Source organism: Otolemur garnettii, unplaced genomic scaffold, assembly GCF_000181295.1.
Source record: "Otolemur garnettii isolate 467f Iridium unplaced genomic scaffold, OtoGar3 scaffold00073, whole genome shotgun sequence".
Lineage (NCBI taxonomy): Eukaryota > Metazoa > Chordata > Mammalia > Primates > Galagidae > Otolemur > Otolemur garnettii.
Window position 1 is genome coordinate 3,315,884 of NW_003852468.1, and position 15,461 is coordinate 3,331,344.

The 15,461-nt window shown below is 41.1% G+C and overlaps 1 protein-coding gene across 1 annotated transcript in view; it reads left to right on the plus strand.

Annotated features, from left to right (window-relative positions):
• Positions 1–15,461, plus strand: part of SPAG17 (sperm associated antigen 17) — a 248,348-nt gene that overhangs the window by 97,595 nt on the left and 135,292 nt on the right. The window contains exons 11-15 of the mRNA XM_012807634.1: positions 3,259–3,396; positions 3,480–3,593; positions 4,395–4,545; positions 9,279–9,506; positions 9,606–9,824. Of these exons, the coding sequence (XP_012663088.1) occupies positions 3,259–3,396; positions 3,480–3,593; positions 4,395–4,545; positions 9,279–9,506; positions 9,606–9,824 (850 nt within the window). The remainder of the gene's footprint in view (positions 1–3,258; positions 3,397–3,479; positions 3,594–4,394; positions 4,546–9,278; positions 9,507–9,605; positions 9,825–15,461) is intronic.

Below are 15,461 nucleotides of genomic sequence, written 5' to 3' on the forward strand. Positions count from 1 at the left end.
TTGAAAGTTATTTTGTTTTAGGAGCTTAAAGGTTGATGACCGTCAAGCTTGAGAAGTTTCAGCAGGATGATCTGCAGTCATTCTAATATTCTTCCCTTTGTAGGTTATGGTTTTCTTATGTCTGGCTGCTTGCAGAATTTTCTCCTTCATATTAACTTTGGTGAAGTTAATTATAATGTGTCTAGGAGATGTTTTATTTGGATTGAGTCATGCTGGGGTTCTGAAACTGTCTGCTATCTGGATTTCAGAATCTTTTGCCATGTTTGGGAAGTTCTCCTCTATTTTCTCTTGGAGTAGAACATCTGGGCCTTTTGAAGCAACCTCTTCTCCTTCAGGGATTCCTATAAAGTGAATGTTTGCTCTTTGGGAGTGCTCCCACAATTCTCTCAGGGAAAGGTCCAGTTTGCTCTCCATTTCTCTTCCTCTTTGAGCATTTGGGAACATTCAAAAGCTTTGTCTTCAATGTCAGAGATCCTTTCTTCTGCCTGCTCTATTCTGTTACTGAGGGATTCAACTATATTTCTCAGGTCTTTAAGTGCTACGAGTTTATACCTCAATGTGTCAAAATATTTGGTAATTTTGTGTTTGAATTTGTTGAATTCTTGAGACAACTTTTGAATTACTCTTTGAAATTCTAATTCCATCTTTACCTCCATTCCATTGATCATATTTGTCATCCAAATTCTGAACTCAATTTCTGACATCCCAGCCATTTGCTTATGAATGGGATCATCTGGTCTGTCTGTTTTGTCATTTCTTGAGGGAGGTGATGTACTCTCATTATTCATGTTGCCAGAGTTTTTCCACTGATTCTGGCCCATGATTATTTTTCACCATTTGGCTAGATGGGTAGGTAAGGTGAAATTGGATTGGGGGCTCCTGGAGTTGTGGTTAACCAGCCCTTTACCTCCTGGAGTTGTGGTTAACCAGCCCTTTACCAAGGATCTGGGACTGGTGACTGTAGCTTTTTCCCCTACAGCTCTGCAAAGGGCCCATACAGTATTACAGCAGCTCTGGGAACCTGCTTGGTGTGGTGGGATTCAGTGGTTCTGTCTTATATTCAGCTGGTCTTTGTCTGATCCTAGTGAATCAGTAACTCTGGGTTGAATTCTCAGCTGTGGAGAAATTCAAGCAACTAAGACACCCTGCCCCGATGGGCAACAACTGAAAGATGTAAATCAACCCTTCCCATTGCCACACAATCAGGGTACCATCCGGGAGGGTTTTGGGGTGATTAGCCCAGGTTAAGAGCTCCAAATCAATTGACCCAGTCAGTACCAACTCTTAAGTGGGAGAGTTCAAATGGTCTTCAGCAACTAGATAGCAGAGGTCTCCTGGCTACTCAAATGTGGCTCACTCTGGTTCTCTGCGGAGTCAGAAAAGCCCACCCAGTATCAGAGTTGGACCGGGGGCTGGTATCTCTTTCCCCACCTTGCACCTTTTTCATGCCCAGTCATTGGTAACCCTACAGAGCTGCTCCCTCCAATAAGCAGATGTGCCAGGGCTTTGTACCTGCCAGAGTCAAAGGAAAGTTAATGCCCCCTTGGCCCAGCTACTACCCTGTGCCACCAGCCGGCTGGGGGAGTTGAGGCCTGCCTATCTAGGTTACTCAATGGCAACTGAGGCGTGTTCCACCTGAGCTCAGACTGAACCTGAGGATAACAAATCAGCAAATGATTTTCTCCCTCAGCCACTGCGCCTTTGCCCCAGCCACTCTGCAGCACTGGTATCCCTATAGGGTGAGGTCTGGCTTCCTCTGGAAGTCCTCAGAGTTGGGGAAGTGTCTCTCCAAGATTAGACCCCAGTGGGATGGCTCTACTGTTGCTGAATCTTTGTGGGAGGTGTCCCTGTACAGTTCCCAGGCAGCTCACATGGCCAGGGAGGCAGCTGTAGTGGCAGCTCTGGGAGTGCGGGGCACATGGCTCCAGCAGCAGGGTAGGGAACACAGCACACAGCTCTGGCAGGGTAGGGTGCGTGGTGAGCAGCTCTGGCTCATCAGGACATGGGGTGTGTGGCTCCAACTAGGCAGGGTGCAGCATGTGGCTCTAGCAGGGTGGAGTGCGTGGTGGCAGGGTGGGGCCACGGCTCGCAAGCCTCCTCCTGCAGCTGGTTTGCACTTTCACAGAGCCAAGCCCAACAGCCTTCCCCCCTTTGTCTATACTACTGCTGGGCTCACTGTTACAGTGCAGATTTTCTACCACGGCCCTTGCAGTGCCTGGATCTGTCAATGAACTGCAGATATTCCAGTCTCTGCAGGGGTTAGGATTCCCAACCATCAGGCAAGGGCGGAATGGTGGAATCGAAGTTCAAAATGGCAGGGAAAATGTTAGTTCACCTTTCATGCCCAGCAAGAGAGTGTTCAGGGTCACAGCAGGGTCCTTCAGAAGTAGTCCCCACTTCCTGCAACTCTCTCCTGTGGGGTGAGACAAGAGGTCCTCAGTTCACTGCTTGCCTGTAGAAAACCTACAGCAAACAAAAAGAAAAAAACTCTTTGGGGAGAGGATGGACATTTTTCCTTCATTAATTTTGTAGTCTAAGGATTTTCCTGGATTCACTTTCTATCTCTTTCCCTAAAGGAAAGGCTACTGAAATAGAAGAAGTAAATCAAGGCCCAGGAACCGAGAAGAACGTGATATTCATGGTAGTCCTGCTGCTGTGGGAGCACCAAGGGTAGTCCCGAGCTTCCTGGCAGCCAATGTGTGTGGGGGAAATGAGATAAGTTGTCACAGGAGGGAGAATGGAAACCATGGAGAGCATTGAATCTTCCCTGAAATATTAAAGAAACTTGTGACTGTCAAAAATAGGAAATCTTTGTCTTGACTTGGATGAAAGGGGAGAATTGTAACAGAAGCAGAAGTATGGTGGCCTGGGCACATCCTCTATGAGTCTCTCTCCAGGGGTGTTATACCAGGGTGGGGTACATGAATTATTTTGATTTCCACCATTTTCTGTTGATTTCTAATTTTATGTCATTATGATAAGTAAGCATGGTCTGCAAGTTAAACAGTTAAATTTTCCTGAGACTTCCTATGTAACCCAAGGTACATGGTCAATTCTTATGAATGCTCTATGTGTAATTGAAAAGTCTGTTATTCATCATAGCTGCACATATATATTGAATCCAAAGTTGTGTGAGTGCTAATTTTAGTGCTTTAAGAGGAGTAAATATTAAGTTCTTACTAAAAATCACTGGAAATACAGCAATGAGCAATGAGTCCCAATGAAGAGCTGACCATTAAACTGATTTATCCCAACTAGGTTGTGGCAAGTGAGGAAGATCTCGTCCCACCCAGCCTGCTGGAGCCACCCCCAAGGGCCGACGGGCTGCACCACAGAATCGCAGCTCACATCGTGTCCATCCTGCCTTCACTCTGCCTCTCAGAAAGGGAGAAAAAGGTCAGGTTGCCTGGCATATCCAAAGAGTCTGTTGAAAAATTACGTATTCTCTCTTTAAACCAATATTTTTTCAATTTAAATAGAATCTCCAGGAAATATTTTTATCTGAGGAAGAGAGAGAAAACAAACCAGGGCCCACAGGCCCTCTCCTACTGAACTACCATGATGCACACGCTCACAAGAAGTACGTACTGAAGGTAATAAGAATCAGTTTGCCCTAAGGAAGACCACTGTGAAAATGTGTGTTTGTAATTATTCAACTGGAGGGCTAATTAGATAACTTTACCAATGCTAATTAAAATGCAGCTTATAAAATAGATACCAACTTTCAGAGTAGGATCTCAAAAATGGAGATGAATAAGAGAAAAATGATCCCAGCAAAGAAAACTTACCTAATTAGAGAGGTCTAATTAATCATTCAATTGATTGTGACTACCACCAGATTTGTATTAAAACCTGATAGTTATTTGCTTTAAATATATGCTTCTGTGAAAGACTTGTGCAGATCAGAAAAGAATCTCAGAAGGGAGAGATGAATATAGAGAGAGTGCCAAAAAAGTGTCTATACATTTTAAGAGCTTTTACCTATGTATTATTTTTCAAAGTTACCGTTACTGGTCAAGTGTACCTAGACATGCTATGCATATCCACTTTACCTGCAATTTGTACACTTTTGGGGAATGATCAATTTTACTTCCAAAGAGATCACAAAAAATACATTTTTTTGGCACCCCTGGTATCTGAGACTTTGACAGTTTGTCACCATGAATGAAGAATCAGTCATGTTTGTGTACCAGGAAATTCTGGCAATGTAGGAACTATTTATAGCTTTTTTGACCTTCAGTAAAATACCAACAGTTTGTCTTCCCCAATTACTGTTGATTTCCCCTGTTCCCAAATAATAAAGGTGAAAGTATCATGTTTAGCCTTCTCCATATGTATAAGGCACTTTACAGCTTACTTTAATATCTTCTGTCATATTGCTTTTTTTTTGTCAGGACCAGAAGAATTTTGACCCAGTTCAAATTGAGCAGGAGATGCAGTCCAAGTTGCCACTGTGGGAATTCCTCCAATTCCCTATGCCCCCACCATGGAACAGCACTAAACGTCTAGCCACAATTCATGAGCTTATGCACTTTTGTACAAGTGGTGAGTACATTGCTTTTTCTTAGCCTAAACTCATCTTAATTAATGGTCATGGGTGCCTCATAAAATTAAACCCTTATTTGAAAAAAGTATTTTTATTACTGAAAAACTTTTCAGGGGCTGAGATGGGCATTTTGGTTGACTACAACTTTCTCGCCTTGAATAATGTCATTTACAATGGTATGATAGCTATGATGCCTAACATGCTTCATCTTGAGGCAGTGGGTTTTCTTTCCATTGTGTTTCCTTAACCAGATTTATCCCCTTATTTGTCCCTTTTCCCATTCACTGCTTAATATCCCCTCATTGACATCATTGGAGATGATGTGGTAATCCTATCCTACTTAAGACAAGTAAAAGTTCATATATTTTTAAAATTTTTTAAATAAATAAAACCTCCCATCTCAAGATATTATAATCCTCTCCTAGGACAATATTGTCCTTCCCTCCACTGCTTCACCCCTGCACTCCTTGGCCATCATTACAAATCATACAGATATTACAATAACTTTGCAGAGACATTATCTGGAAAAAGAGAGGAATAAGCCCGACCATGCCACTTTGCCACAATTCAGAGATATTTATCTCTGAATTCTCATTTTACATTCTTTGGTTTGCAGCCACCCACAATTAATATTTTAAAAATTCCAGAAGAATATTAGTTCTCAAAGGAAATTTGAAGTATCCTCCCTTATATCCAATTTAAATCAATAAGGCAGATATAACATTAAATTATATTTTTAAATTATCTATCTCTACCTGTCTGCACTAAGATAAAAGATGAAAGAATTGTATTTCAATATAAAAGATAACTGCTGAATAATCTTGTGTAGTACATTAGAAAATTTGTAAGAGTGTAGGAGCATGGTAGCTCATGCCTGTAATCCTAGCACTCTGGGAGGCTGGGCAGGAGAATCACTTTGAGCTCAGGCATTTGAGACCAGTCTGAGCAAAAGGGAGACCCTATCTCTACCAAAAGTAGTAAAATTAGCCAGGTGTTGTGCCAGGCTCCTGTAGCCCTAGCTACTTGGGAATCTGAGGAAGGAGGATCACTTGAACGCAGGAGCTTGAAGTTGCTGTGAGTTAGCTGATGCCATAGCACTCTAGCCTGGGCAACGGAGTCTGACATTGTCTCAAAAAATAAAAAAGAAAGAAAGAAAGAAAAAGAGAAAGAGAGAAAGAGGAGAGAAAGAGAGGACGGGAGGAAGGGAAGGAAGGGAGGGAAGGGAGGGAAGGAAAGGAGAAAAGAAAGTTCATAGAACTGTAACCTGTAATCGTGGTCTGGTGTGAAGAACAAAGAGGAAGAAACACTAATTCAGACAGGTCCCCACCTCTGACATGGGAGCTATATGTAATGTCCTCATTTGACGGATGGATTTAAGATCTAGATCACCATGTATTTATGCATCAGTCAGGTGGCAGATGGCCCCAGTTTAGAAGTGTGGTGTTCTTATTGGAAACTAGCTGCCTCTCACTAGGTGAGAGGCTGACTGATGACCAGGATCAGAGAGAAGACAAGAGTGGCAGGGATGCTCTTTTGGCAACAAATCTCTCTCTCCTTAGTTTGATTTATCCAAATCTCTTGTCCATTCTGCCCATGTTTCTTCACTTCCTACATCTTGTTCTGGAACCTTCATAAGTGATAGATACAAGAAAGATATCTACCTCACCAGGTGTGCTTCTCAGAACAACCACGGCTCCAAAGCGGGTCCTTCTTCATGAAGGAAATGTTATATAAGGGAATTGTTCTTCTGTCTCTTCCTTTTCTGTCCCTCCCTAGTCCTTTCTAGGGAAGAGAAAGAAAGGAAGTGCAGATAATCTAAATTTGGCAGGAACATTCACCAGGCTAAAACCAATGTGAGCACTACCGTGGACCACCTTGGCACATGGAGACAAGTGGGAAATGAGGAAGAGTGAGACCTGGAAGCAGGCGTGGATACCTTATAACTTGTGCTATCAAAAGATGGTATTTGATCTTCTGAGATCAAATTCTGAGAACAATATTTACATCCAGAAATTAAATTTTTATAAAGATGAATCATGGAACCATAAAATTTTCTAACTAAAAGAACCTCAGAATTAGTCTAGTCCAAATCTATTTCAGGTATAAAAGCTAAGATCCCAGCAGGTTAAATTATTTGCTCTATGATTGTAATAATATTGGTAAAACCTGGAGTAAAACTCTGACCACCTGAACTCTCTTTCCTATGTTACTGAACAGGAGACAGGAACATAGAGATCCCAGGATACAGTCTGCACTTTTGAGCACCTTCTCTGTTCTGTAATTGACCCAGGCCCAGGGATACAGAGATGAATAGAGAGCCCCCTGCTAGCATGTTACTGAGAGCAAGTTGATTCAAGTTAACAGTTTCTCGCACAGGAAGGTCCATTTTATGCTCTTTAAGAACAGTGGGAAGAGGGGTTATTAAGAATACAATATCTAGAATCACTTCTCATCTCAGAGGTCACTGGGATTTTGTGACACAGGCAATCATTTCCTGAAGCAAATTCTATATCCACTTAGGGCAATTTGCAGATACATTTCTAATTAGAAGAGGGAATATTATATTAAATTGCATTTGACAATTTTTTTCTAAAAAGAAAAAAAATCACTCTATTCCTAACCCTAACTAAGTTACCAAATGCTTTGATTTCTTTATTTTCATTTTCTAATAGGCTTAGGAACATAAAAAAAAGCCAAGATCTTTTGGACACTGTCCTACGATGTCCTATGGCAGAACACTGTCTGGCCATATGGAAGTGGAGGGCACAGCCCAGTGGTCCAAGTCTGTTGTCTACATGACCACCCCCTTCCTGCTGGTCCTTTCCTCATATCCTGCCCGAATCCACTTTTCCTTCTTCCTTAAGACGTGAATGTCTTAACTCAATAACTAAGAAAATGACGTGAAGGTTATGTTAACCAGTTTGATGAGAGTATTTCAAAATGTATATGAAAACAGCACACTGATTGTGTTAATGTACACAGTTATGCTATAAGAAATAATAAAGGAAATTTGGGGGGAAAAAAGACACGATTCCATACTCTCTCCAGCTCAGCCCTACACCCAGGATTCCTGCTACTGCTGTACCCACTGAGAGCTCACACTTACACTGCTTACACAGTCCATCCCAGACTCTTGGTCCTCCGGCCTCTTCTTCCTCCTTTCCCTCAAGCACCTGGTCTAAAGCAAAACTCCTGACTCTGACCCCCAGATCTGTCCCCTCCCAATCCCACTCTTATTTCAAAAACTGGAAATTATTTTCAGCAAAACCATGTAGTCATCTCTGCTGTCACTTTTTTCTCATATCCCATAGCCCATACCATCTTCACTTCCATTCCCACCTGCTCCACCAGCACCTATCACTTGGAGTATTCCAGTAGTTTCCCAGATGTTCTGCAGGTTTTAAGTCCATCACCCAGCAAGCTCTCACGTTCCACTCCACCCCATCTGCATGGGCCTCACTGTGATTTTCCAGACACGTCATTCACACCCCAGCCTCCGAGTCTTGCACTTGCCTTTTCCCCTGATCCAGTGCCTACCTCACTCCTTCACTTCCTTCAGATTTTTCTAAGCTGTTCACAGGATTTTTCTCTCACTGCCTTAGATAAAATAGAAGCCCTCTCCAATCAATATCACTTTTTATCCCTTCCTTTAGCTCTATTCTTCTCATCATCTCTGATAGCTTATACACTTGTCTGTTCCCAACCACTAGAATGGAGATTCTAGGAGAGCAGAGAACTCCCTGCTTTGTTTGCCACTGTGTTCCTAGTTTTTAGTATAATCACTGACAGCTAGTAGGTACTTAAAACCTTTGCAAAATGAATAGTTGAGTAAATTCTCCTTTATTCTGTCAGTCTTTTCCCCTTATCCTTCCTCGCTTCTAGATTCTCCTGTTTTTTGTTTTTTGTTTTTTTTTCTTTTTCTAAAAGGAATTTTGCCACTTCCCTGATCTTTATTGGGGAGAAAATCAAGATGGTATCTCAATTATTAATTTGCCACAATAATTTCATTTCTCCTCTTTGAATTCCATATTTACTTGTTAATCCTACCTCTAATTCCTCTACCCTGAACTTCTAAAGTGTAAGAACCAAATCTTGCTTTACTTGGAATCCCAAACACCTATGACAAACTCTAATAAATAGAAAATAGTAACCACTAAGTGAGTGGACAGGTGAATAAATGCCATAAAAAGGCAAATACACAACTGAATAGAGCCCATTCAAAGCTGATAAACTTTGAAGTACAATTACAGAAAATGCCACAGCAGTTCATGTGAATGGGAGGAGCACTTTCCTTAGCCCAAATGAACAGAAAACCTATTAAATATAATAGCCTGTGTTAAACACTACTGAATAATTTCTTTTTTAAAAAAAAAAACTACAGCAGCAAAGAATATTTTTGCTCAAAAAATGGCAAGTTTTAAACATTCAACCAATATGGTACCCTGGGAAGTCCATGCAAATCCATCTGAACCTCTAATATTGGTCAAGCTATGAAGCAATTTGGGAGCATTGCCTTAATCCATTCTGTCTTGCCTGTGTACTTTTCTTGTTATCAGGTACTTTTGGTATCTTTTGCAGACATGTGAAGCCCATAGCTAAAGTCAGGTCAGCACTCATTATGGCACAACCACCCATCATTCCAGTGGAGAGACCTGCCTGGGGCCCCTGTCAGCCCTGCCCCAGTGCTCATGACAGTGTCCTTCCTTGCAGCATGTGTTCTGCTTTCTTTCAGAGGTCTTGAGCTGGAATGAAGTAGAAAGGGCTTTCAAGGTGTTTACTTTTGAGAGCCTGAAGCTCTCTGAGGTTGACGAAAATGGGAAACTAAAACCTTCTGGGATGATGTGTGGAATGGACTCTGAAATGTTCAACATACCATGGGACAACCCTGCCAGATTTGCTAAGCAGATAAGGCAGCAATACATCATGAAAATGAACACCCAAAAGGCAAAACAGCAAACAGGTACACTGAGTAAAGTAAAAAAAAAAAAAACATTCTTATATTTTATGATTGTCAGTTTTTCTAGTACTTTATCTCATGGATACTCTTTACACTGGCTAGATATTGAAACCAAAGACAAAATAATATTTATGGATCCAAATTGGTCAACATCTGGGCAAGATTATGAGATCATTGAAGAACCTTCAAATCATGATCAGACTGATAATCACAATATGAATTATTCTGACTTGAATAATATGAAACCATTAGGCCCTAATAATAGAGAGCTGCCAGAGCAGGAGACCAGTGAGAAGACTCAGCCCCAGCCTGAACCTCTGGGTAAGTAAAAGTGTATATGTGGTTGGGATGTGAGGGACAGCACTATTATAGTAAATGTGTACATAAATCAGAAAAAAAAAGAAAAAGTTCCAAATGCATTAAATTAAAATTAAATTAAATTAAAATGCCTTCTTCTTTCAATTGAAAGAACTACTTAGTATCTAAGTTATTGGGTTAATTAAGCTTTATCACTGAGTGTTGTGTTTTAGTAAATTCTCCTTAATCCAATTCTTGTTTTCCAAAATATCCTGATGCCTCTTAGCCTACTCTTAGCTTAGGAAATTTAGTACACTGAACATAATTAAATGGTCATAATTTGTATTTCACAGGGTTATTATGATTATACGCTAAAATTATAAAAATTTACCTGCAATAACATAATGAAATGTCCAGTATGGAGCTTAGTATAAAATCAATGCTGAATGAACATCATTTCCCTTCCTCTCCCCACTTACACCACAGCTTGGTCATTATTCTCATTCTGGAGTGCAGCATTATAACTACTGTTATATTAGGAAGTACAGGAGTATACATGGCTATTAGGCTAAATTTCTATTGAGCTACCCTACACATAACTGTGAAATTGTTCTACCTAAAATATAGCTCTTATATTTCTATGCTTATAAAAATTGTAAAATAGAACCCAACTCTTTGGCCTGCTTTATCTGCTTCTCTAATTGTCCAAACTATTTTTTTCCAAACAACTTCCCATCTCTTCCCTTTAGCTCTAGGCAAGCAGAATTAGGCTTATCTTTTGTGCACTCGTTGCTCTTTTCAATCTCAGTGTCTCTCCCCCATAATATCCTTCACCTAGTGTTCTGGTTTTGATTATGATTAGGTCTTGAATGCACCCTCATGAAGCCTTGTTAGATGTGTCCACATGCAAATGCCTCCCTTTGCTTTCCATGCTTATCATTAGCCTGCACTTCCTTTATGGCTTTCATTATTTCCTACCTAGTTATAATTAGTTTTATGCCTATATTAAACCCTCTGTTGTACAATAGCTTCTTAGCAGTTGTAAGTATATGTATTTTAAAAAATATTGATCATACACTGGGTCATAAAGCAAGTCTTAAAAAATTTTCATATAATCAAAACTACACAGAATATATTCTCATAGTACAGTGAAATTATGATGAACGTCAATTACAAAAGAAAATGAGAAACATCACCAAATGTTTAAAAACTAAGAAGTACACTTCTGTATAACACCTGGGTCAAAGAAAACATGACAATAAAAATTAGCAGATTTTTCAAACTGAATGACAATGAAAATATAGAGTGTCAAAACTAGATTTCCGGGCCGGGGGGTGGGGTGGACAAGATGGCTAACTAGAGATATCATTTACATCACCCTCCCAGAGGGAAGGCAAGGAGATAAAAGAGAAGGGAGAAAGGACACAGCTCAGGTAGAGGTCAGAGGAAGAAGTACTGGAGTCTCCTTGTGATCTCACAGAAGAAAATTGTGCAGCAGAGAAGGAAGAAGAAAAGGGAATAAATATATCAGTGAAGATCAAACCCAGAGAGGCTTAGAGCCCAGTGACAGGGTGAGAAGGGATCACTTTCTCCTTTCATACTGCTTCAGTGATCAGTGGGCTACCAAGTTCCCTGGAAGCTTTCTCATGCTCACAAGTGCAAGCACTGAAGCAAGAACAGAAGTGTGAAGAGAGCGGTGTGATCCTGGAGTTGGACATTGTGTACAGGGTTCCTTTGCAAGGAGAGTGGCCTGAGTTGTTAGAGCCCTGCTTCATTCTATTCAGACTCTTATCTCCACCACCCCCACCCCCACCCCACCTCCAACCAGCACAACTGTGACAGCAGTGTGTGCTGGGAACTTTGCCGGCAGCTGGCTTTCCTTAGCTGGTGCATCCTCTAGTCTGAGGTCTTCGCAGAGAGTCGGGCCCACCTATCTCCTTGGGGGCCTGCAGTGGACCTTGGATGCCCAATCTGGGAGCTCCGTGCCCAGCAGCATCTCCCAGAGTCACAGTCCAGAGGGTCAGACATGCAGGCTGGATCCTTTGCCCCCAGGAATTGAGCTAGTTGCTAGGGGAGACAGAAAGGAGATTTGGGAGTAACAGGAGCCCACATGGGTGGAACTAGTGGGAGAATACAGTGGGGGTCTGAAACACAATGATCTGGGCATCCATCTCTCCCATAGGAAAGCTGGGAAGATACCAGCCTGTAGCACCTGGAAATCTGGGGAAGATACCAGCCTACAGCAGCACAGCAACTAAGTGTGGACAAGTGGACACAGCAGGGCAGGAGGAACACAGCTCACTTCTGACAGTTACTTGAGAGATTGTTCCCCCTTTCTTTGAGCAGCCTTCCTGGTTGGGAGAAACTTTCTTGAAGTGGCTTCCACGGTCTTTCCATAGTGGCCAGGAAAATGACCTGGGAAACTTGCTGTCAGATGAGGGAGGATCCCATGGCAGGGAAGATTCCAGCCCAGAGAACCACAGCAACCAAATATGACATGGTCAGACACTCACTTTCAAACAGGACCTGGAGGGCAGAGATCACACAAGAGGGGCAGAGCTCACTCCCAGTAGCCAATCAGGGAACTACAACCCCTTCCTCACAAGCAGCACTCCCTATTTGGAGAGCTTGCCTTAGACCCTCCTCCCAGCAGCTTTCTCTAGCAGCTGAAAAAATGATATTGGAACCCTACTGAAGCATTACAAAATTTTCTAGGCTCATCCAACCTCACCACACCTCTGCCTGCCTCTGCTGTGGTAGAGGACAAGCAATCCCCTGAGAGCTCCAAGGCCCTTCCAGATTCAAGCATTCCTCCTAAGGGATGAGAACTTATAATAGCCACACACCTACACACACACACACACACACACACACACAGCTCTGAAGTTGACTCTTTCCTGCAAGCATAAAGGATTGGCAGAGAAAACAACTCTAATTACAGCATCAACCAACTCAGTCAAATAGGGCATACCTGATCTTATAACAAGCATCACCCACCATCTTGTAGACTAAGCTGGGGATCCCAGTACAATTCATCCTGTTGGAAATAGATGAAGGATGCAGGACACTGACTTGTAGCAGAAAACAAAACATTCAGGTACCTTGATCTGTGAGGGGTCTCCCTGTTCTACTCCAGACTTCTGGGCTGATTAGGGTGCTGCTCAGAGTCTGTGCAGAGACACTCTACCAGAGAGCAGAGAAATAGTGGTTTTGTGCCTGTGAATCTCAAGTCTCAGCAACTGACACTGTCCTTTCTGAGGTCCAACACTTCACTTAGGACTCCCTATCCCTGCATACCCATCACTCCTAGAGTTGGTTCAAGGAAGCCCCCAGCAAAGAAGAGCAAGTGACCTGAAATCTTATTAACCCTAAGCTGAGAGAAGAGGAGCCACATTAAAAGAAACCAGCAAAATAACCCAGGAAACATGAAAAATCAAAATATTAATAGTTGGACATACCCAAGGGAACCCAATGGAACTGGAGTAGTGGATTTCATGCACAAGGAGCTTGCCAAAATGACAGAAATGGATTTCAGTATATGGATGTCAAATAAGATGAATAAAATAGAAGAGAAATTTGAAAACCAATAAAAGAAACCAAATAAATATTTCAGGAATGCAGGGGGAAAATTAAAAATTTAAATAACTAGATAACATAAAAAGATAGAACTGTAAGAAAAGGAAGAGTCATTTAGGGAATAGAATAAACCTTTAGGAATCAGTGGAGAAACTCCAGTAACATGAATAAGCAGAGTAGATCAACCCCCCCCCCAAAGAAGGACATGGCAGATGCAACTGAGGACCCCTTCCATAAACAGATGGCTGAGATGTCAGTAATCAAGTTCAGAGTTTGGATAGCAAACAACAGAATGGAGGAAAAGAGGGAATCAGAATTTCAAATTATTCAAAAGATGTCTCAAGAATTTAACGATTTCAAGGATTTGGACACATTCAGGCAAGAGTTTGCAGCCCTCAAAGATCTGAAAAATATGGTAGAATCCCTCGCTAACAGAACAGAGCAGGCAGAAGAAAGGATCTTATCTCTCAAAAGATAAAGCTTTTGAACATACCCAAGTGCTCAAAGAGGAAGAGAAATGGCAAGCAAAAACAGATCATTCTCTCAGAAAGCTCTGGGATAATTCAAAGAAAACTAATATTTGACTTATAGGAATCCCTGAAGGCAATGAAGTTGCTTCACAAAACACAGAGGCTCTTCTTCATGAAAATATGCAATAGAACTTTCCAGATATGCCAAGAGATTCTGAAATTCAGATAGCAGATAGTTTCAGAACCCCAGCATGACTCAACTGAACAAAACATACTCCAGGCACATCATAATTAACTTCACTAATGTTAATATGAAAGAGAAAAATCTAAAAGCAGCCAGACATAAGAAAACCATAACCTACAAGGGGAAGAATATTGGAATGACTGCAGATCTCTCTGCTGAAACCTTTCAGGCTAGAAGAGGGTGGTCATCGACTTTTAATCTCCTAAAACAAAACAACTTTCAACCCAGGATCCTGTATCCAGCTAAACTGAGTTTCATCTATGATGGAGAAATTAAATACTTTAATGACATTCACATGTTGAAGAAATTTGCCATAACTAAACCAACTCTCCAGGAAATTCTCAGACCTATGCCTCCATAATGACCAGTGCAATCCTCCACCATAAAAGTAAACTCACTCAGAAACTTTTGATCAAATCTCAACTTCCACAGTGGTGAACAGATTAAAAATGTCCACTGGACTATTGACAAACTCAATATGCAAAATTTTACTGGCTTATCAATATTCTCAATTAATTTAAATGGCTTAAATTGTCCTCTAAAGAGGCACAGGTTGGCTAACTGGATACAAAAAACTCAGGCCAGATATCTGTTGCATACAAGAATCTCATCTTACCTTAAAAGATATAGACTTAGGGTGAAGGGATGGTCATCTATATTCCAGGCAAATGGAAAGCATAAAAAAGCAGGTGTGCAATTTTATTCACAGACACAATAGGCTTTAAACCAACAAAAGTAAGCAAGGACAAGGATGGGATGGTCCCTTTATATTTGTTAAGGGTAATATGCAATATGATGAGATTTCAATTATTAGTATTTATACACCCAACCAGAATGCACCTCAATTTATAAGAGACAGTCTAACAGGCATGAGCAACTTGATTTCTTCCAGCACCATCATAGTTAGAGACTTCAACACTTCTTTGTCAGTGCTTCAGTGTCAGTGCTTATAGCACTGACAAAGTTCTTATAGCAACTTCTATAAGAAGATTGGAGGATCTTCTTATAGATCCTCCAATAAGAAGCTGAGCAAAAAAATTTTAGATTTAATCTTAACTATCAAACACTTGGATTTAACAGACATCTACAGAACATTTCATCCTAACAAAACTGAATACACATTTTTCTCATCAGCCCTTGGAACATACTCCAAAATCGATCACATCTTAGGTCACACAAGTCTAATCTCAGCAAATTTAAAAGCATAGAAATCATTCCTTGCATCTTCTCGGACCATCATGGAATAAAAGTTGAACTCAGTAACAATAGGAATCTGCAGACTCATACAAAAACATGGAAGCTAAATAACCTTATGCTGAATGATAGGTGGGTCAGAAACGAGATTAAGAAGGAAATTACCAAATTTTTGGA